Source organism: Haliotis asinina, chromosome 12 (genome assembly GCF_037392515.1).
Source record: "Haliotis asinina isolate JCU_RB_2024 chromosome 12, JCU_Hal_asi_v2, whole genome shotgun sequence".
NCBI lineage: Eukaryota > Metazoa > Mollusca > Gastropoda > Lepetellida > Haliotidae > Haliotis > Haliotis asinina.
This window is the reverse complement of record NC_090291.1, coordinates 27,057,159-27,081,028: the sequence shown is the minus strand read 5'-3', so window position 1 is coordinate 27,081,028 and position 23,870 is coordinate 27,057,159. Positions and strand designations below refer to the sequence as shown.

Here is a 23,870-nt window from a genome sequence, read left to right as displayed (position 1 = left end):
ATCTGATGTGCCAACCATTAAATTATCTAAATTTAGCAGATTCTTTTTCTTAGCTCCTGAGAGTTGCCACATTTCTATCCTTTTACTAATCATTATGCAACACAGACATAGGAATTTACCACCACTAATAAACATCTTGTGTTAAGTGATGGCAATTATCCACCCTCACAGTCTGGCATGGCCATTAGGATTGACCAGCTTACTGATACATTCACTATGGGTACATTTTGCCAAGTATTGATCACTTGTTCCTGATAACAAATATCACCACTTCCAATAAGGGGCTTGGTGACAACTAGGTCTGCTGTCTAGAGATGACATTCGGTTAATCCCATAGCCTCCCGTTCCCTGTGACAAGACACAGGACACATATGTTCATGCTGGCTGCCTCTATTGCAGAAAAATGGCATCTTGTCATGGGAATATACAACTCCATATGATGAGCTCAAAAAAGATGAAACAATTAGTTTCATCACAAAAAAGTGAAAAAATGGCTACTGTAACCCAATTCCACTAAAATAACTCAAATAAGTGGTTGATTAGATGTGACACATGGGAAGGAGTGAGACTAGTTTCTAAGTGACCATCCACATCTCATTCGCTTGACTCCAAACTGACTTTCAAAATGGTTGTTCCAATGAAGCCTGCCTATGTCAGACCCCACAATAGAACTAATCATGACACTGCTTGACCCTGAACAAAAAACGAGGGTGGACTTAGTGTGTGTCCACCATGCTGAACCCAGAAAACGTTCCTTGCCAAAAGAGACAAACTGGGCCACATCATCATCTTGTTCATTGTGTGTCACTCTACAGGGTGTATCATAAATCATACTACTGTAGACAGATACACCAGGACACACCAGGGTGCTGAACATATATTTCTCTGGTCATGTGAAGAGAATGTCCATGAGATCTGAAGGACCACAGTGATGGAACTTCATAGCTGCTACACTATCAACCAATGGTCTGTCTGTTTACTTTAAAGTGATAACAACAACAGTACGAATGATTGCAGTATTACACAACATTAACTCACCCACTCACTACAGAGCAGATAGACAAACATGTCTCAACGTTCAAAGCAAGAGTTTTTCATTGCCAAGAGAACATGAAAACCCACTTAAAAATCTTAAAATTAGGTTGCATAGTCAGGGATTATATTTTCTTTTTATAAAATATACAGTATGACAGTATGCTGTTTTGTCATTGAATAACAAAACAAAGCATGTGTTGTGAGTGAAAGTCTGTGTAGATGTTAAAGATAATCATGAAAACTTCATGTATGTTCTTTACCCACTATACCAGTTCTCTGAAAAAATATTGCAGAACATATTGTTTGATAAGCGTACTTACACATATCAGTATATCGGAAAAACTGTGCAGTCCTATTTCTAATAGGGTGATGCGATAATTTATTGAAATAGGGACAATGTGCTCCTTATAATCACATATTACCCCATATTATCATATATCATGTTTCAGTTCCATAAGAACCATAATATATATTATTTAGGAACCTAAAGCATAGAAAATAGAATTGATGTGCACAATTAGTGTCATTCATTGTCAAACACTGAACTTCCTAATATATTGCAATACACATTGCAATATTATACAGATACCTGAATTCCAATTTATTGCAAAACAATATGTATTTGCCTATGCACAGTGCTTCAGGTGAGCTCTATGTCCAATGGAACCAAAGAGTTTCTTAACGGCTCCACAGCAGACTCTTGCAATCAGAACAATTTGGTGGTAGCTGACCTTTAAAATGAGCTGTTCATCACACTGCACATGAAGTGGCTGGTCAGGCAATTGACCATCAGTGACCAGAGGCTTGAAGTCACAGTCAGGTATGACAGGGTTGATCATGGCTGGTCAGGGTGATGAGATGCCTCATGACAGCAGCCTTGCATCTTGTCCCCACAATCAATACCAATGATCAGCTGTATTGGAATTAACTCTTCAAGTGCCACACAAGATGTCACAATGCCACAGTATCAACAGTCCACACCAAGATAACCTAATCTTGATGGTCACAAACACAAGGATCAACTCGTCAGAAGCTTGAGTCCATCTCGGAAAATGGAAGCCTGTTTGAAAATATCAGCATTGCAGTTGCGTTTTCTAATAATGTGAATGCAAGAGGGAGAATGTTCATATATGACCATCATTTCCATGAGTGAAAAACAGGTATTGTAGGCACTTCGGCGGGATATGGGTTTTACATGAAGGACAGACATGTTTAGAGCATCAACAAACAATAAGTAAATTTACATCTTCCAACACCAACATAATAACAAACATTTAGAACTTTCTAGTTTATCCTTGTTTGTTGTTTAACATGCAATATGCCAGCTATATGGTGGCAGTTTGTAAATAATTGAGTTTGGACCGGACAATCCAGTGATCAACATCATAATCTTGATCTACATGAATAAGATATAATGACAAGTGTCAACCCAGTCAGAGAGTCCATCAGTTGTTTCTTACAACCAGCATGGGTTGCTAAAGACCAATTCCTTTGCAGATCTTCACTGGTACAGAACTTTCTATATTGAAGCTATAAGATGCACATTTATCTGTTTTCTTTACATCCTCATAACATGATTGTAACTCTTCTTGACATGCTAACACTGACTGCTAGACTGAATAGTTTAAACTGCAGCTATTGATGCAAGACCCCTCCCTTGTCACTTTAACAATGCTGTAATAGTAATATTTCCTCTTTATCATCGTGTCCTGTCAAAGCCTTGAGGTTACAAACTAAGAGTCTTAATCAGGCAAACCAGGAACTCAAACCCCCAGAGTCTCCATGGTCACAGAAAGAATGGGCAGAGATACACTGACATGAACTGCAACAACAAAGGCATTAAACTGACTTTTGGTTACTATTCAACACCAGTGAGTCCTCCTGATATTTGATCAGTTATCCCATTTGGCCATGACACACACCACACACTAAATCAGAACGGATTGCTTGCAGACGGTCACATGCTGGAGTAGGAACATGGAGCAGCCAGCAAATTGATCTGCATCAGTGTGTGGGTGTACCACTAAGCAAAACTGACTGACTTAGTGAGCGATCAATTACCATCTAAATAACATGGATATTTAAACACTCTCCAGTGACGCAGCAAGTTGACCGGACACTTCAGGATCAATATACAGCCAATGATCAGGCACAGTGTTTTTTTACGATGAGTCTACATCCAAGTCTGAAGACATCTTACAACAATATTCACATAAATACAGAAAAATGTTGTTAGGCATCTGTATTGATTGATTTAAAGCTGGTAACAGTGACCTGATTAACAGTGACCTAGGTAGTTGGGTTGCTGCGTGTGGCAGGAGGGAGCCATCACTAACAGCTAGAACACACAGTTTGGTCGAGCAGCGTACCATTGTTTCATAGTGTGGGCCAATCTGGTTATCTGGGTCTGATGACATACAATCAGCAAGAAATCAGATTTGGACACGTTCATAAATACAGGTCAGACTGTACCTCACGAGCAGTATGATCATACCAAAAGGTTCTGAAAAAAACAAAAGAAAAGAGAAACTCCTAGATTTCAAAAGCCTTGACACACGTACTTCTTAAGGATATCTGCTGATAAATTAGTCTTGGATAGGTCTACATAAAACCTATAAACCCATTTTCTATTCAGCTCAGAATGGTTTGTGTCTATTTGTGTCTGCTGGGTGGGAGAGAGATGTGTGTTGGGTGAAAGAGAGATGTGTGTTGGTTGAGAGAGAGGTGTGTGCTGGGTGAGAGAGAGATGTGTGTTGGGTGAGAGAGAGATGTGTGCTGGGTAAGAGAGAGATATGTGTTGGGTAAGAGAGAGATGTATGCTGGGTGGGAGAGAGATGTGTGTTGGGTGACAGAGAGAGATGTGTGTTGGGTGTGAGAGAGGTGTGTGTTGGGTGAGAGAGAGATGTGTGTTGGTTAAGAGAGAGATGTGTGCTGGGTGGGAGAGAGATGTGTATTGGGTGAGAGAGAGGTGTGTGCTGGGTGAGAGAAAGATGTGTGCTGGGTAAGAGAGAGATATGTGTTGGGTAAGAGAGAGATGTGTGTTAGGTGAGAGAGAGATGTGTGTTGGGTAAGAGAGAGGTGTGTGCTGGGTGGGAGGGATATATGTGTTGGGTGAGAGAGAGATGCGTGTTGGGTGAGAGAGATGTGTGTTGGGTGAGAGAGATGTGTGTTGGGTGAGAGAGAGATGTGTGTTGGGTGAGAGAGATGCATGTTGGGTGGGAGAGAGATGTGTGTTGGGTAAGAGAGAGATGTGTGTTGGGTGAGAGAGATGCATGTTGGGTGAGAGAGAGATGTGTGTTGGGTGAGAGAGATGCATGATGGGTGAGAGAGAGATGTGTGTTGGGTGAGAGAGATGCGTGTTGGGTGAGAGAGAGATGTGTGTTGGGTGAGAGAGAGATGTGTGTTGGGCGCGAGAGAGAGATGCGTGTTGGGTGAGAGAGAGATGTGTGTTGGGTAAGTGAGAGATGAATGCTGGGTGTGAGAGAGATGCGTGTTGGGTGGGAGAGAGATGTGTGTTGGGTGAGAGAGATGTGTGTTGGGTGAGAGAGATGTGTGTTGGTTAAGAGAGAGATGCGTGTTAGGTGAGAGAGATGCGTGTTGGGTGAGAGAGATGCGTGTTGGGTGAGAGAGAGATGTGTGTTGGGTGAGAGAGAGATGTGTGCTGGGTAAGAGAGAGATGCATGTTGGGCGCAAGAGAGAGATGCGTGTTGGGTGAGAGAGAGATGTGTGTTGGGTAAGTGAGAGATGAATGCTGGGTGTGAGAGAGATGCGTGTTGGGTGAGAGAGATGCGTGTTGGGTGGGAGAGAGATGTGTTTTGGGTTAGAGAGAGATGTGTGTTGGGTGAGAGAGATGTGTGTTGGTTAAGAGAGAGATGCGTGTTGGGTGAGAGAGATGCGTGTTGGGTGGGAGAGAGATGTGTGTTGGGTGAGAGAGAGATGCATGTTGGGCGCGAGAGAGAGATGCGTGTTGCGTGAGAGAGAGATGTGTGTTGGGTGAGAGAGAGATGTGTGTTGGGTAAGAGAGAGATGCATGTTGGGCGCGAGAGAGAGATGCGTGTTGGGTGAGAGAGAGATGTGTGTTGGGTGTGAGAGAAAGATGCGTGTTGGGTGAGAGAGAGATGTGTGTTGGGCGTGAGAGAGAGATGCGTGTTGGGTGAGAGAGAGATGTGTGTTGGGCGTGACAGAGAGATGCGTGTTGGGTGGGAGAGAGATGTGTGTTGGGCGTGAGAGAGAGATGCGTGTTGGGTGGGAGAGAGATGTGTGTTGGGCGTGAGAGAGAGAGATGCGTGTTGGGTGGGAGAGAGATGTGTGTTGGGCGTGAGAGAGAGATGCGTGTTGGGTGGGAGAGAGATGTGTGTTGGGCGTGAGAGAGAGATGCGTGTTGGGTGGGAGAGAGATGTGTGGTGGGCGTGAGAGAGAGATGCGTGTTGGGTGGGAGAGAGATGTGTGTTGGGCATGAGAGAGAGATGCGTGTTGGGTGGGAGAGAGATGTGTGTTGGGCGTGAGAGAGAGATGTGTGTTGGGTGGGAGAGAGATGTGTGTTGGGCGTGAGAGAGATGTGCGTTGGGTGAGAGAGAGATGTGTGTTGGGCGTGAGAGAGAGATGCGTGTTGGGTGAGAGAGAGATGTGTGTTGGGCGTGAGAGAGAGATGCGTGTTGGGTGGGAGAGAGATGTGTCTTGGGCGTGAGAGAGAGATGCGTGTTGGGTGAGAGAGAGATGTGTCTTGGGCGTGAGAGAGAGATGCGTGTTGAGTGGGAGAGAGATGTGTGTTGGGCGTGAGAGAGAGATGCGTGTTGGGTGGGAGAGAGATGTGTCTTGGGCGTGAGAGAGAGATGCGTGTTGGGTGGGAGAGAGATGTGTCTTGGGCATGAGAGAGAGATGTGTGTTGGGTGGGAGAGAGATATATGTGTTGGGTGCGAGAGAGAGATGCGTGTTGGGTGGGAGACTGAGAGATGATGGAGGAGAAAGACAATAGAGTTTCAATGTGTTTGACTCAGTTATGTTATTACTGCTAATGAAAGCTAGTAGTTGTTTAGGTAATTACCATTTAGAAAGCAATGTTCTCAAACACAGAGACTTCATATCTACATACTTATTAGTAATCTTACTTTTTTGCAATTTTATCTTGCCTTTTCTTATCAAAAATGGAGCAGTAAATGAAACTTACATAAGCAATTAAACAAGTTTTTGGGGTCTCATTTAGACTTTTGACTGGTTGGTCAAACAAAAAAGTGAAAAATCTTCCTAACTATTAAACATACAGATATGGTGAAGGTGTATTCCAATGTAATTATTAATCTTAGAGACAAGGTTTAATCGTTGTGATCCACTGTAATTATTAATCTTGCAAACAAGGTATAATTGTTGTGATCTACTGTAATTATTAATCTTGCAAACAAGGTATAATTGTTGTGATCTACTGTAATTATTAATCTTGCAAACAAGGTATAATTGTTGTGATCCACTGTAATTATTAATCTTGCAAACAAGGTATAATTGTTGTGATCTACTGTAATTATTAATCTTGCAAACAAGGTATAATTGTTGTGATCTACTGTAATTATTAATCTTGCAAACAAGGTATAATTGTTGTGATCTACTGTAATTATTAATCTTGCAAACAAGGTATAATTGTTGTGATCCACTGTAATTATTAACCATACAGCAAAGTATAGATGATGAGATTTTATGTATTGATGAACTGTTTCTACACCTGTAAACATGACACATGGTCCATTACTAATCATATAGACAAGGTTCAGGTGTTAAGATTTAACGTTGTATTGATGGACTGTGATTTTACCCCTGTAAACATGATACATGGTGCCCTTTGGTTAATTTATGTTTGAATGCTGTACTGATTTTGTAAAATAGAATATTTATCAAGTTCTGCAATGACCCAGCTTCATACCCATTAAGCCAGTATTGCCTGCCACTGTTAATGAAACAAGCAGTTGTCGCTAAGGTGACATAATCCCCCATTGCAAATTATAAAATCAAGTTTAAAAAGTAATGAAAGTGAAGATCATATTATAAGATGACCAGTAAATCGCTCTTGATATTTTGCTCTGTAGCTATTCAAACACAAAATTATTATCAAGACTCACTTTGATCTTGACATGAATGTCATGGTGTATGAAATATGCAAAAAATAGTAATAAAGAAATTGCTTATCAAAAAACATTCAAGAGACGTCTTGAAAGTCTACGGAGAAAATCCAGTGAACCTTTTTTGAGATATCTTTCTGACAATCTTAATTTGATGAAGTGTCGCTGTGACCTTAAAAATTACATGAAAGTCACCAAAACTGACTGGGTCCTGCGCCTTCCCTAGCTGAAGCTTGGCGTCAAATATAAAGAAAACCCAGTAAATGGTTCTTGAGATAGCTAACTGACAAGCTTAACATGCAGTTTAACATGGTGAAATCTTTAAAGTATTGCAGTGACCTTGAAAATTACATGAAGTCACCAAAATCAGCTGGGTCTTGCCACTTCCCTTCTTAAAATGCTTGGTGTCACAAATGAAGAAAATCCAGTGAACAGTTCTTGAGATATCTTCCTGACGAACTTAAAATGCAGGTTAACGTGCTGAAATCTTCAAAGTGTTGCTGTGACCTTGAAAATTACTGAACCTTTCACATACTGTGATGAACCAAGGTACCAAGTATGAAAAGAATCTAGTTAACGGTTCCTAAGATATTCCAACTTGTACGTACAGACAGAGCCCAATACTCTATCCCATACTTTGCTCTAAACATGTGGCGGGAGACAATAAAATCAGTTAAATAGATTCTGGACTAACCTGTCCTTCAAATTAAACTATTACTAAATGAATATTAAATCATTTTAACTGGGCAACATGAGAGAATTTCAGGCTGAACAAGCATAACTGTATTGCTATATGCAGTAATGATATTGTGACATCTCTGAGGCAAAGCAGGGATGTGAGTGTGGTCAACAGTTGTTGCTCAACACCATATATCAGTAACTTAACAAAGAAGAAGAAAGTGTTGTAACTTCGGTCAGTCCATACCCAAACAGTAAGTGATCAAAACTGTAAGCTCATCTGTTGAAACACTGTAAAACAAATCCATTAATGCAACACACTTTCCTCGTGATCGGCAGGCTGTCAAAATAAAACTCAGTGTCGTCATAACAACCACACACGTCTCAACATGAATTCAACATAAATATCAACATATCATGAACATCAGTTTTCCAATCATGCCAATTCATCAAACACATGAATCTTATAATGAGCATTTCCACCGATACATCAATAATACCAAATTGTAACGAGGTCTCAGCTTGGTCAATCGTGTATGGATTTGTTATCAGTCGGGAGCTACTGCTCGAATCAGATTCTATGTCTTCCAGTGCCTTCAATGGTGTTTTTAGGTGTGGGGGCGTTTGGCTGAGAAACTGATTCATAGTCAACAAGGAGTACCAATCTGTCTTCCAGCAGAAGCTAATTCTAGTTACTAAATATACACTTTGGAAGTTAAATGAGACATATTTCCGATATGCTAGTAATCCCTGATGACCTGAATAGTTGCTACAGATTTCACATCACATGACACAGTTATCATTCCTGTTCATTGCTCTACATAATAAGAGCATCAAAATGCAGTTTGTTATATTTTCTAATATCCCTTTGACACTTTTTGTTGATTTTCTTTCATGTTCTTTACTCTAGGAGTTGAATAGTATTTCACAGATTTGGTTCAGAAACATGATCAAAGGTACTTTGATCTTTGTCTTTTGATCCGGTAAATCAGTTTTAGATCTTTGAGCAATTTCTGGTAAATCACGTGGTCAGGAAACATCACTAACTGTGTATATGATGAAGAACATCACTCAGGGAAGCAGGTAGTAACAGGCACACACTTTTCTTTACCTAGACAAACATTCCATTTACATTCACAAGGAAGTCATCTGACACACAGGCTCTGAGCTGTTTACCTTCACTAGGAAGTCATCTAACACACAGGCTCTGATCTGTTTACCTTCACTAGGAAGTCGTCTAACACACAGGCTCTGAGCTGTTTACCTTCACTAGGAAGTCATCTAACACACAGGCCCTGATCTGTTTACCTTCACTAGGAAGTCATCTGACACACAGTCTCTGATCTGTTTACCTTCACAAGGAAGCTATCTAACACACTTAGACTGACCTGTTTACCTTCACTCGGGAGTAATCTGACACACAGGCTCTGATCTGTTTACCTTCACTAGGAAGTCATCTAACACACAGGCTCTGATCTGTTTAACTTCACAAGGAAGTCATCTGACACACAGTCTCTGATCTGTTTACCTTCACTAGGAAGTCATCTGACACACAGTCTCTCATCTGTTTACCTTCACTAGGGAGCAATCTAACACACAGGCACTGATCTGTTTACCTTCACAAGGAAGCTATCTAACACACTTAGACTGACCTGTTTACCTTCACTCGGGAGTAATCTGACACACAGGCTCTGATCTGTTTACCTTCACTAGGAAGTCATCTGACACACAGTCTCTGATCTGTTTACCTTCACTAGGAAGTCATCTGACACACAGTCTCTCATCTGTTTACCTTCACTAGGGAGCAATCTAACACACAGGCACTGATCTGTTTACCTTCACCAGGAAGCTATCTAACACACTTAGACTGACCTGTTTACCTTCACTCGGGAGTAATCTGACACACAGGCTCTGATCTGTTTACCTTCACAAGGAAGTCATCTGACACACAGTCTCTGATCTGTTTACCTTCACTAGGAAGTCATCTGACACACAGTCTCTGATCTGTTTACCTTCACAAGGAAGTCATCTGACACACAGTCTCTGATCTGTTTACCTTCACTAGGGAGCAATCTAACACACAGGCACTGATCAGTTTACCTACACTAGGGAGTAATATAACACACAGGCACTTATCACTTTACCTTCACTAAGGGAGCAGTCTAACACACAGGCACTGATCAGTTTACCTACACTAGGGAGTAATATAACACACAGGCACTTATCACTTTACCTTCACTAAGGGAGCAGTCTAACACACAGGCACTGATTGGTTTATCATCACTAGGAAGCCATATAACACACTTGGACTGATCTCCCATACTCAGTTATATTCTGAATGTCATTTGTCTATAAATAACTCATCCTGGAACAGATAATGCAGTGATTAATATTGTGAACGATGACCAACGGCACTGGAAATAAATTGATTGACATTCTGAAATCACCATGCCTAATCACCAAATCAATTTGGCTGCCTTTTACAATAACTGCAGGTTGCTAGGTACCAATGTTAAGCCAGAATCACCATGGGGGGGAACATTTGTCAATAATGTACATCGGGTGTGTTTGAAGAGGAAGGGGTAGTACATGATATGTGCTGACAATAAGGTATTGATGATTTATTGATCAATAATATACATCAACACACAAACATACACTGTCAGTCTGAGCATCCAATATTGAAAATAATACAGGATTCAAATTAAAAATCATCATGTTCTCTGACGTTCTGTCCACACAATTCATACTTTCACTGATCAAGTTTGCTATCAGCTGTTTGTTAATCTGAAATGAAACAAGATACTTAACCTGAAACTGTTAACTAATACTTCCTGAAACTGATGTGGTAACCTGTGCACTACACACACATATAGTCGTGCTCATTATAGTAAGATTTTGCCAGACTGGACTATGAGTTTCACATGGAATTAAATACAACTATGTATCCTAAATGCCTTAGTACATGAAAATGTTGACTGTCGATCATTGGATCAAACATAACTGACATAATGATGAGGTAGTTCTTCATTCAAAAAACTCCAAACATGGTCTCTTATATGAAAATGTTAATCAGTGTCTACAGCAAAGGTTGAATTATCAAGAGGTGTCCCAAAGGTGTCATTTCATCCTGTAGAAAGGTTCAACGAGATGTGGAAAATATGGATTGGACATAGTAATATTTGCTCGTTGATGAGTTGAAGATTGAATTCCATGCTTTGGGTCTTGTCAGTCGCTGTTTCCACTTGTCAAAGGTTCCACATGGTGCTGAGAGAATCTTATGTCTGATATCTTGTGATGGCTTCATGTGTAACATGCATATGATTTGGACCATCTGTATACCAGATATGAGAAAACTAAAATGATACACTGGTTATATTTGAAACAGTTGTTGTTGTACTACATAATGAAAATACCCAAAAATGATTATTGAATGAATTAGATTAATGAATAACTACACCAAATTTGACCCTTGGCTATCAAAATGATATGTTCCATAGATAAGCTGAACAACAACCAAAGTATATTACCTTATTATGATCAGTCATCAGAAATAGACAATCAGCAAATCTGTATTGAATTACATAACCTAATCCTGTTGCTCCACTTTATCTTACTAAAAACGCTTTGGCATATTTGGACCAATGTTTGTTATTTAGTTTATTTATTGCACAGTGTGTCAACAATTCTGGAGCTGAGGAGAACCCACTGAGTTGACTCTGCCTGTCTTATTCCACAAGCAGAGTTGCTGGTCCAATGGCAGCACTGCAAGTGTAGGCTTATCATATGTCAAGACTTCTGAGGTATTCTGAAGTAACATGAGATGGGTCCTGCAGGCAGTCACTATGATGAAACTAAATAATATTTTGATGCAAATGCTCTGACATTAAATGCTCCAAATGTACTTGAAGTCATAGCATAAACACGTGAACACCTGCTTATATATTTCAAGTGAATGTGCCAAGGTCATCAAGGTGACATATAATGACCAGACTGGACATTTGATTTGTTGTGTCCTGAATCAATAATTCTTAACAGTTTGACTTTCACAATGGAGAAACAATGAAGACAAATGATGCCTTCTGCCCTGTAACTAAATAACTAGAGTCATTCACCTACAAGTTTTCACCATTAAAACCAAGCACATTCCTGGAGAAACAACACTGTGGAATATATTACTGCAGCATCCATGTTAAGAAACAAACAACTTGGGTGAATTATTTATGGCTACTGTGTGAAACAGTCCCATCCTGGACGGAACACTTTAAAGGTCAAACCTGATAAACCCATTCATTCTTCAAACATAATTGCTTAAAAACCAAGAGATGAAGGAACAGTGAACAGAAAATGCTTTTTCCAAATGTTCCCTTTAAATGTCTATCCAATATCATAGGATTAAGAAGCTACACAGTTACATGTTTCTTGACCTACTGATCATGGCTGAATGAGAAGCTAGCTTCCAGAACTTCCTGAAACTGAGCCAGTTATGCTGGAATGCGATAGTGACTATACCATGGCATATCCCAAAGGTGATGCATTCTTGTGGCAGGTGTCTGTCTCAGGATCAATTCATGAATGGTCAAGAGGTACCATGTCCTTGTGGCAGGTGTCTGTTTCAGCCTACATCCAGGAATGGTCAAGAGGTACCATGTCCTTGTGGCAGGTGTCTGTTTCAGCCTACATCCAGGAATGGTCAAGAGATACCATGTCCTTGTGGAATGTGTGTTTCAGCCTATATCCAGGAATGGACAATAGGTACCATGTCCTCATGGCAGGTCCTTACACGAAGGAATGGTCAAGAGCTCAAGATACCATGTCTGTGTGGCAAGGCTATGTATCTGAATGTGTATCTGGCACATAAATCCTTGGTCTTGATTTTGTAATACTTACACTGAAATTTACTTTTTGGGGTAAATAGTTTGAGAACAGCAAACTTGAGTTAGATAGTAAAATCTGAATGTTTGGGTTATACAAAAATATGATGTAATTACTGAAAGCTGGTGTGCTCTAGAATGGTAGACAAACAACTGAACACTCAGACAGGAAGTCACTAATCACAACAACTGCTTTCCCGGTGGCATGGCTGATGTCACAGTGACACTGTGAATCATGCAGTGCAATCTTGATTATCACTGCTTAGCCTGTGCTAGGTTCACTGACCATAGCTGTATTACTGGTAACGGAAACATGAAATAGCATCCATTCACTCAGTAAGCTTTAACAATAGAAATACATTCTATTAATTCATCAATGAAATAAAATGGAATCGTGGCAAATACTGAAAGATGAATACAGGGTAATAATAGCTGAAAGTCACAGAGAATCACATTGTAGAACTATTAGTCTCATGCTCTCACGCAAAAACTCTCAATTAGCACAAAAGAGGATAGAATATGCTGAAGTGACTGGACATCATAATGAAAGCAGTTTGGTGGAGTGTCATCATTATCCACTGTCACCTGACCTTTATGATTACATTAGCAAACTGTCACAATCAAATTGGGAAGAAAGTGTCAAGTCTGGCTGATTGGCAGTGTCAGTTCCAACAAAACTGATCACAGATTAACAGGAACACTGAAAGTGTCTCTTTTACTCTTCAGTGCCATTATCCTGAATTCTTCCGCGACTGAGTGGTCCTTGTACAGGATGAAATATCAATTTAGTCTAGAGACAAAAGGTGTGGTTCAGTTATCACACAGCTCCATCAACAAGTCTCAGGGGCAGCCAAGACCAATTCTGGGCATGACTCACAGTGATTGCTTTGTCCACAAAGGTATTTAGAACTTAACGTAAATCAGTGTAATAAAGACAACTTGAAGAGGGCAGACAGAGTTAGCTGCTGGAGCACAAGAATATAAAAGTAATCATTTGTTTTCAGCAACTGAAGTAATATTTCTTCTTGTTTTTGTTGGATCCACTACCACAAAGCTGTCAAGCAGCTGGATCTGAAGTCTCTGAAGGTGACAACTGAACATGGGCTATGGCTTCACCCTACAAAAGTACAACAAAACAAGTCTCATGAGTCCTGATACATCATGTACCAAAAAACCCATGAAACTCTCCAGGAGATGCGAGTTCCCTGTCCAATAGTTTCATCATAAAATGTTCCACTATAGATTTTCTTACCTGCTTTTTCATCTTACAAAATTCCAAAGTTTTGTATTGAGAATGCCTGTCAAATTGTTGAAGCACATCCAAACCCTGCATAATATCAGCCACCTGGACCACAAAAACGTCTGTTGCATCACCCTGCCAGGAAAGGCAACTCCTTCTGGAAACTCCCCTCCAGGGAAGTGAAAAAAACATCTTGAGATTCCATGGAAGGGAAAGAAAAAACCTTTTAGAGACACCCTCCGAGAGAAGTTACAAACCATCTGGAGACTCCATGGGAAGGAAGGAAAAACGTTCTTGAGACTCCGGGAAAGAGGGAAAAATCCCTCTGGATGCCCCCTACAAGGTAAAGAAAAATCTCTCTGAAAACTCCCTGGGAAAGAAGGAAAAGCCTTCTGGAGACTCCTTGGGGAAAGATGAAAAAACCCTCGGTAGACTCCCTACGAGGGAGAGAGTGTCTGTCCAGAAACTTGCTTAGATGAATGAAACAGAAATAAGGATTTATCCTTCCAGGGCTTGATTGATGGATATATTCAAGTGAAAAACTCACTCCATTATATAATCATTCAGCAATTTACTATATCTAACACAGAATAGAAACTTGACTCCATCTTGTGCTGTATTTCCAATGAAACTAACAGTTTCCTCAACTTCAACCTCCCCAAGCACCACCTACCCGCACCCCCTCAGGATCAGTCTGTTATTAGTGATACCACAACCATAAATTTACAGTTAAATAGCTGATGTTAACCTAACATAATTAATTTTGCAGCAGTAATTGTGCTATCAACAAAATTATGCACAACCTTTTCTGATTTCAGTGCTACCTATAATTGATCCCTGTAGCTGCTGCAGGCAAGGATGCTTGAATATCACTGACGATCAAGGAAACATGTGGTTTGGTTGATCAGCACACAGTTTCATAACTAATTATGTAAAAAGACATATTTGTGGAAGTGTGATAAATGGTACCAACCTAAAGCGTCATCATTTATCATAGAAGGAATTTACTATGACCATAGAAGTGATATTAGTGCATGACAATTGCACAAAATGTTTGTTGAGCAGCATTTCCCACTGTCCCACTTTGAAACAAATGGCAATATTCCTTTGACATCGAAGAGACATTCAAGGTTATTAAAGATTAGAATCACTGTGATCCCCAGAGCATAACAATTATTAAACATTCACACAATTTTACATTTGTATTGTCATGGAATCTGTCACCCAAATATCTTGAGTATTTCATGATGGTCCAAATAACAGGTTAAACTCCTATGACAAGCAAACCTTCTGTTAGGTGAATTACATAAGTTAAATGCCTGTCACCATTCTTTCAGATAGAGTGAGTGAGTGAGTTAAGTTTTACGCCGCTTTTAGCACTATTCCAGCAATATCACGGCAGCGGACACAAGAAAATGGGCTTCACACATTGTACCCATGTGGGGAGCGAACATGGGTGTTCAGCGTGACGAGCGAATGCTTTAACCACCAGGCTACCCCATCCCACCCCACCACCCTCAGATTCAATAATAACATAATGATAGCAATAACACATTCAACGTAACCAAGCTATTATTAGTCCTTACTTCAAATGTGATTGGAAAAGAAACATGCAATATGAATGGATTACAAACATCCACAACCAACTTGCAATTTTTGGAATAAGAATGGTTTACAGTAATATTAAGATGAATTGGTATTCATTGGTAATACGAACAGTGGTGTTTGTAGGGTAGGGTAAGAATATATGTACCAGTAACTTGCTAAAAACAAAATATGGCACCACACACACCTCTCCCACCCTAGGGTGCAACTGAAGATTATTTTACAGGACTGTCAGCAACACAACACACACACCTCCCTCACCCTGGGTTGCAACTGAAGGTTGTTTTACAGAACTGTCAGCAACATGACAACATACAACACAACACAACAACACACGCACCTCCCTCACCCTGGGGTGCATGTGAAGGTTGCTTTAATGGACTGTCAGCAATGTGACAATACACAATCCTCCCAAACATTGGGGTCAAGGGTGTGACTGTGTACTGACAAGGGAACTGGGGACATGATAACTCCTGGAAGTCTTCTCATGGCAGTAGAGAGAGCATAAAGGGTGTGACTGTGTACTGACAAGGGAACTGGGGACATGATAACTCCTGGAAGTCTTCTCATGGCAGTAGAGAGAGCATGAAGGGTGTGACTGTGTACTGACGAGAGAACTGGGGATATACTTTCTCCTGGAAGTCTTCTCATGGCAGTCGAGAGAGCATGAAGGGTGTGACTGTGTACTGACAGGGGAACTGGGGACATGATAACTCCTGCAAGTCTTCTCATGACAGTAGAGAGAGCATAAAGGGTGTGACTGTGTACTGTACTGACAGGGGAACTGGGGACATGATTCTTCCTGGAAGTCTTCTCATGGCAGTAGAGAGAGCATGAAGGGTGTGACTGTGTACTGACGAGAGAACTGGGGATATACTTTCTCCTGGAAGTCTTCTCATGGCAGTCGAGAGAGCATGAAGGGTGTGACTGTGTACTGACAAGGGAACTGGGGATATGCTCTCTCCTGGAAGTCTTCTCATGGCAGTAGAGAGAGCATGAAGGGTGTGACTGTGGGGACATGTCTCCTTTAAAAGCAAGCTGTTGCATGGCAATATTTTACTCAGTGTGATACATGTCTGGCAATACTCAGTCAATGCTCTATATGTCTGACAATACAATATTCAGGGGAATATACGCCTCACGATACCTTACTCAATATTTCTCGCAATATCCTACTAAATGGATTTATGGTTAGGAATATTTCACTCATTGCAATATATGTTTGACAATACTTTAGTCAATGTGAAATACTTCTGACAATACTTTACCCACTATCATATACGTCTGACAATACTTTACCCACTGTGATATATGTCTGACAATACTTTACCCACTGTGATATATGTCTGGCAATACATTTCTCTGGTCTGGCAGTACTTTAGTGTGACACACTTTATTCATTTTCAGTGTGACATATATCTGGCAATACTTTACTCACTGTGATAGGTAATTATTACTTTACTGAATCTGATATATGCATCTGACAATACCTCCCAATTGAATTTTATTTTCCTTTCTTCAAATTCAAGCCTGGGAATACTTTACTAAATGGATATATGTCTGGCCTTATATATGTGTACATTATACTGTAAACAATGTTCCATGGAATTCAATGACCTCTTATAATACCTAAGTCACTTCAATACAAAGGTGGCACTATGACTATTCTGAATATAGATGGTGTAGATACTGAGCAGATTTGTCCTGAGGCAGACCGTGACCGCATTGCATGGTGGTGGAGTGGTCTGACTACACCCTTCAGAGATATAGTCATCAGTTAAAGATTTAGTCATAGAGCCACCTCACTAAGCTCATCACCTTCAGGCTTTCACAAATAGGTCACAGATGGGCGTACAGGTGGAAATCTGATCAAACTTACTGCATAGGTCTAATCATCTGGAATACAGATAGCTTGCAACAGGTTTTCCATTATGCATATCTATGAGTATAAATATGTCCCTTGTCAATACAGTTATGGTTGTATGTCTGTCTTCAAACACAACATGAATGTCCACAGATAAACTGATGGAACACACAATGGCAAACACAAATCACAACCAGCAACTATTCTGCAAATAACTGACTTAATAACAACCACCAACAGCTTACAGTTAGCAATCATGGGTTTGAGCATAAGCTGTGAAGTCAAATAACATTAAAAATACATTGTTATATGTCACATATGCACATTAACATGTCAAAAATGTGTTATACTTCAAACTTAAACTACAATGTCATGAAATATATACTTTACAGGGTCCATGTAGTAAAGAGTAACTTCTTTGAAAAGTTTTTAAAAGTACAAATATCTGAAGGTACTCACTTGATATTAAACATTTTATCCACGAAGCTTTTCATAAACTCCATACACTCCAATGTAATCTCATCTGGTTGGCTGTCAACACTATAATTTGAGCTCCAAGATTTTTCCGACCCCATGGATTGTGAGCGATGAAGTTGCACACCTCCGAATTCAGCATCTGAAGAGTCCATGCTTGTCATAGCATAATTGCGAGTATCATATTCCGGCTCAGATGAGTCAGCACTACTCTGACTCGGATATTTACCTCTACCTTCAGCAACTTCATGGTCAAATGACATTAGATCGCCTGCAGGTGCAGCCATCTGATCAGAAAATACAGAGTCCCCATTAACTTCTGGTTCAACATAATCATCAAACAGCATCTCATCAACCGTGCTTGATCTACGTTTTGTAGTAAGTTTTGGAGCTTTGCGGTGTTCACTTCTGATTTCTGAGTTTTGACTGTTGAGAGGAGAGACAGAGGCCGAAGGTCCCTCTGAGTCCCCATATCCTGTTTCATCTCTTGAATCAGGTGCAGCAACCGGTATAACTCTCCTTTCTTGCCTCCCATCATTGGACCTGGAGCCACTGTCTGAACTGTGACCTGCTGGTACCTCACGTTGATTATATAAGGGTTCATCAAAACTTACATTCATTCCATCCATTGTAAACTGCTCATCAACTGAACTTGTATCAGAAAAACCAGACGAACTTCCTGCCCTTTGCGAGCGTCTGAAATCACCAGAAGACATTTTGGTAGCCACATTTTCTCGCTCCTTCAGCCCTTTGAAACTAAGTGACCGATGTGTGTTGGTGATGGGTGGTGGTCGTGGGGGTGGGGTGCGAGGGGGTGGGCTTGAAGCAGGACTGGAGTTCTCACTACTCGCACTACTGCTCGCCCCACTCTTCATCAGGGAGTCAAACTTGGATGACATATCACTGAAAAGTCCATTCTTCTTGGCAATCATGGTTGTAAAGAATTTGGAGGTTCCATCACTAAAACTTGACGAGAGTGATTTCTTATCGTCCTCACTCGTCCGCCGACCACTTGAACCAATATCCATTTTGATTTCCTTGATTGAAAACGTACGCCACTTTCAGCAACTCATGCAAGAATTTAAGAATAGGATGAGCCTGTGAAGGAAATTAGCAAAATTGAAGGAGACAGTGAAATCAAGATGGCAATGTTGGGTAGGGAGGCAAGAATCCGTGCCGATTCACCAACACCAGTACCAGAGCTGTCAAGTTCATGAATTTAGGTCCATGTGCCTGCGAGTCAGCTCCTACTCATCCCCCTGCTTCAACTAATCACACTGGTGGCAGCAGCAGCAGCAGCAGCAGACGACACAACCTTCCACAGACTTGGCTAGTTCCTCAACACAAATCAATACCAGGCCAGCCTTGGTGAAGATTTATTCTGCCGACCAGTTGCCTGCGAATATACAATAGGGGGCGCTTTCTCATCACTGATAGCATCCAATCAATACAGTTGCAAGGCATTAGTATTTATACATTAGGCAAAAACTCCACCACAAATACCCCAGTTGGGAAATTTGTCCTATTTGGTTATATCATATGATAAAATAAGCCGGGGATAATTGGGAATGATAATTTACTGAGATAATGTTTTCAGCATGGGCTGAAACACCAAGTGCCACTGTAGGTCGGAACATTGTTCAGTGGGGAGAGAAAAGGATATTTTCTGATGAATAATTTAAGGAAGTGGATGGAAATACCTGCATTGCAATCAGCACAATTTGAGAGCTTCCTACTTGTATATCGATTCATTTATATATAATTTCAGACTTTGTGTGAAATCAATACACCATTCCACATTTAGACAAGCAAGAGCCTGCCACTTGACTTGCTAGCCTCTTGGAAATGAAAAAATACCTTGTATAGTCTGTGTGAAGGCCATGTGGAATGCATTGATTTTCTCCAAATTCCACAGGGAAAAGAGCAAAGTGACATCATATTTAATATTCAATATTTTACATGTAATTTTACCAATATTTGAGTTATTGTCTTTATCCTGAATATAATGTTTTGAAACACTGATATTTTAACATAATATTTTTATTTTTTATTTTAGATTATATAATGCATTATTGTATAGTGTGTTGTAAGCAATCCTGCACATAACAAAATATTATCTGAAACTGTAACCTGCTAACTGGTTCTATTCATTTCAACTCCATAATTGGCCAATTGTAGAAATATTGATTGACCCAAGACTTAATCATGAGGGGGCCTGCAGACTGGGAACACAACAAATGGACTCTACTGAAGCACTTACAAGCAATTAATCTTTATCATTTATCTATACAGGAACTCACATAACTATTAAACTGTTTAAATAATAGAAACCTACTGCTCAGTCCCCATTCCTCTTTTTGAAAAAGGACTGATCAGAATTTACATTATTCCCCCCCAAAAATCACAGCTATCTAAAACATGTCAGTTAGAGTGAGTGGGCATGGTTTCATGCTGCTTTTAGCAATATTCCAGCAATATCACAATGGAGGAACAGAAATATGCTTTACACAATATACCAATGTGAAGAAGTAAACTTGTGTCTTTGGCTTTAACTGCCAAGCTAGCCCATTGCCCTATGATACAGTGGTTAAATATTTAATAATCAAGGTGTACCAAAGGATACACATATTATAACAGAAATACTTTCCATTTGTTACAATACTAATTAAAACAATTTTTTTCATTATCAGGCCTTCAAACTGAATGTTAACACTGAATATTATTTGGATTTTTGCACCCTTGATCGTTTATTCTTTCTGCAGTGCAGCACAAGATCTAGGTTGAGATACTGTGTTTCATCATCATAAAGATGAGGCTCCCTCATAAAGATGAGGCTCCCATGTCTGCGTGACAACAGACTCAACTTTCTCCCTAGATTGTCTCACACCCGCAATACATACTGGATGCTTTCCTGATTATGTACAATATCTCACATGTATAATTATCACCTGTAAGCCACACCTGAATGCTGAGTAAATCCCAGAATGACTGAACCCAGTGGCTGAACATCATTACACCTTCCTTTCAGTAGTCATGCTTGTGTATCATAACATCCCTCTCTGTGGCTGAAGCAGAAAACAGTAGTATATAATATATATGTCTTGTGACAGGTAAAAACATGAAGTAACACAGCCATCTCTTAGTAAGAAACTATGCTGTAAGCTGACTTCACGTTTCTCATTACTTTTTTGTGAACATAGACTGATAAACAGACGCATTATCAGGAAACAACCATAAACAGAATTTTCTTTTCATATTATTGAGCTCTTGCCTTCAGAGGACAAATATTTTTTCACATTAAGTCACTCGCCTCATATTTAGCAGACTGAACATCAGCTAATATGGAATATTGAAGTGTTCTGCTGAAAAGGTACCTTTGATTCTGAGGTAAAGAGGCCAGAATTAACCCCCTTAGATGATTATGTACTGTCTAATGTCCCAACGCAAAAGATATAAAGAGTAAAATATATTGCGTGACACAATATATACATGATACACAAAACATATATTATAATTGAAACTGTGAAGATTGACTGATTATTCCTCGTTCCATTCATAAAATTTTGCCTCAAGAGAAAATGTCAAATATGTTGAGCAATGCTGACACATAACCTCCCAACCAGTCTGATGGTATGTTCTCTGACATGGGTATACGTGTTTTATGCAGAGACTAAGTATGCTGATTCAGGGGTGGTATATGCATAAATGTAACATGCAGGTAATCAGAACCATCCTGACAATCTGCATTTTCAGTTTAACAAGAGTATGAAATAAACCCAAAACCCAACCAGATATCAGGCCTGGTAACTTCAAAATGTTACCAGCAAAAAATGCATCTATCCAGACCAAACACCAAGATAATGGTAATTTACTCAAATTTGTACCAGCCAGTGAGGTTGGCTAGCTTTAAATTTAGACTGTGAGTACTATTGTCATTGTGTACGAGTGCATCAGTCAGGCCATCACACTGGGTGAAACTATAATTGGTTAAAATTAGTTTAATTAACCAAATCATTTAAGTACATCAGTGTTTATTCCCTAATTCTTGCTATGATCCTTTCCCTGCATATCAAACAAATGTTGTTGGGTGGTAGGGTAGCCTAGTGGTTAAGTATTCACTGATCATGCTGAAGGCCAGGTTTGATTCCCTACATGGGTCTAGACATATTTTATTGTCCAGGGGACACCTGGATTAAGCACAAAAGCTCCGCTTATGGTCGCCTTCTCCCTATGTACAAGTAAACATATTTTCACAATGTGTGAAGCCCTTTTCTGGTGTCCCCGAGGTGATATTGCTGAAATATTATGGTGTAAAACCAACCAACCAACCAACCAACCAACCAATGTTGGGCATCTGGTAAATGCAATGAGAAGATGAATGGATCTCTCAATGCAGAAGTAAATGTTACATTGTTTAAAACCTGAAATCTTCTGTAATTACTTTAGAAATAACTGGATTCTTCCAAGTACAGTATTTGTTTTCATTTTTGTTTTTTCAAATGATTTAACCTCAACACTTGGGATTGCTAACAAAGACCTTCATCATTTGACCATAAAATATATGGACAATTTACATATTCATGTATCATGGCTGAGTTTTAATTATATATATAATGTGATAGGCATATCATAACTGACATAAATGTAATGGTTTTTTATTAAGATTCTGTAACATGGAAGAGAGTTGACTTTGTGTTTGTTTACTTTCCAAAACATTTCACGTGATTCTAGGGCCATCACTGACATTTCAGAATGATCAAAGATGATTTGATGAGAAATAGCTGTATTCACTAATATGCTTTTGTGCACTTTCAAATCATACACAAAGTAAAGCTGGGAATGGTGGTTTAGTAATGTTGCCAAAAGGGGCAAATTTAAAATTTAGTTTACAATAATTTTGCCCTTCTGACAAAAAGTGCTGATCCAAGGAGACGAAATGTCCCTGAGAATACCAAATCATATGTTTGTGACGTATTTGCATATAGACAAAAAAGAACAAAAAAGAATAAAAAGAATATCTTCATGCAAACTTGTCGTTTAAGTAATACACATGTAATATACAGCCAAAATTTAGGTGTTTCAAGCTAATGCAATCTCAGTTATTTGCACTTCTGTCAAATGTCCAGTCACAAGCCAAGGTGACGGGACACAAATAGAGTTCTCTACATTGTAAACAATAACTCTTCCTATGACTAAAGTGATGCTACCATTTGACATGACCTTGCCATATGACAGGTAATGATCGTAATAGGTCATCCATACATGTACATTCTTACTTCCATTCTAAAGTCACGTGACCACTGTTGGTGGAATATTTCAACTGCAGCCTTGGTACATAACATATCATGGCCCATGTGCACAAAGCAATCTAAGCGCTACGACTATCTTAAGCCTATGTTGAAGAAATGGAGTTACAATCACTGTAGCGATAAGATTGCTTCGTGCAAGTCTGCCCTGGTCTGTACTACATGCTGTTCATACTGCCATTAGGAAACTGTTGTATTCATAGAGTAAATTACCTTTACACTGATTTTCACAGTTGGGACATTTATAACATATGATGTGCATTGATTTAACCATTATAGTTCATCTCCACTGATTTTGGAAATGCTTTGGTTTCTTGTCAATTACTAAGATTTGCATCATGTTTGATATTGTGATATCTGGATTCTTTGAACTTAGACAGCTCATCTAATCAATACTCAAAACTGACATTTATAGTTGTTGGGAAGTATTCCCTGCACATTCCTTATTAATCAGGATAACGTGAAGAAATCAAAGTACTTACGAATGCCCTTTCACCTTCGACACTACCATGTTTGATTGTACACACTATTGTGAATCCAAACATATAGTTGATCTTTAAGTAATACTCAGTGTCCTTGACTCAGTCATGCAACAGTAATTTCCAACAGTGCGCAGTGGATGATTGTGTTTGTGAAAAACAGTGGCATGGTCTAATTTCAGGAAAATGGACTGCTTAATGAAACAAC

At 39.7% G+C, this 23,870-nt stretch overlaps 1 protein-coding gene across 1 annotated transcript in view; it reads right to left on the bottom strand.

Annotated features, from left to right (window-relative positions):
- The window catches only part of LOC137257598 (uncharacterized protein KIAA0513-like), a 65,447-nt gene extending 44,505 nt beyond the window's left edge, over positions 1-20,942 (bottom strand). The window contains exons 1-2 of the mRNA XM_067794916.1: positions 20,839-20,942; positions 17,863-19,273 (exon numbers count right to left, since the gene is read on the bottom strand). Coding sequence (XP_067651017.1) covers positions 17,863-18,905 — 1,043 coding nt within the window. The 5' untranslated portion in view covers positions 18,906-19,273; positions 20,839-20,942. The remainder of the gene's footprint in view (positions 1-17,862; positions 19,274-20,838) is intronic.
- Positions 20,943-23,870: the final 2,928 nt, after the last annotated feature.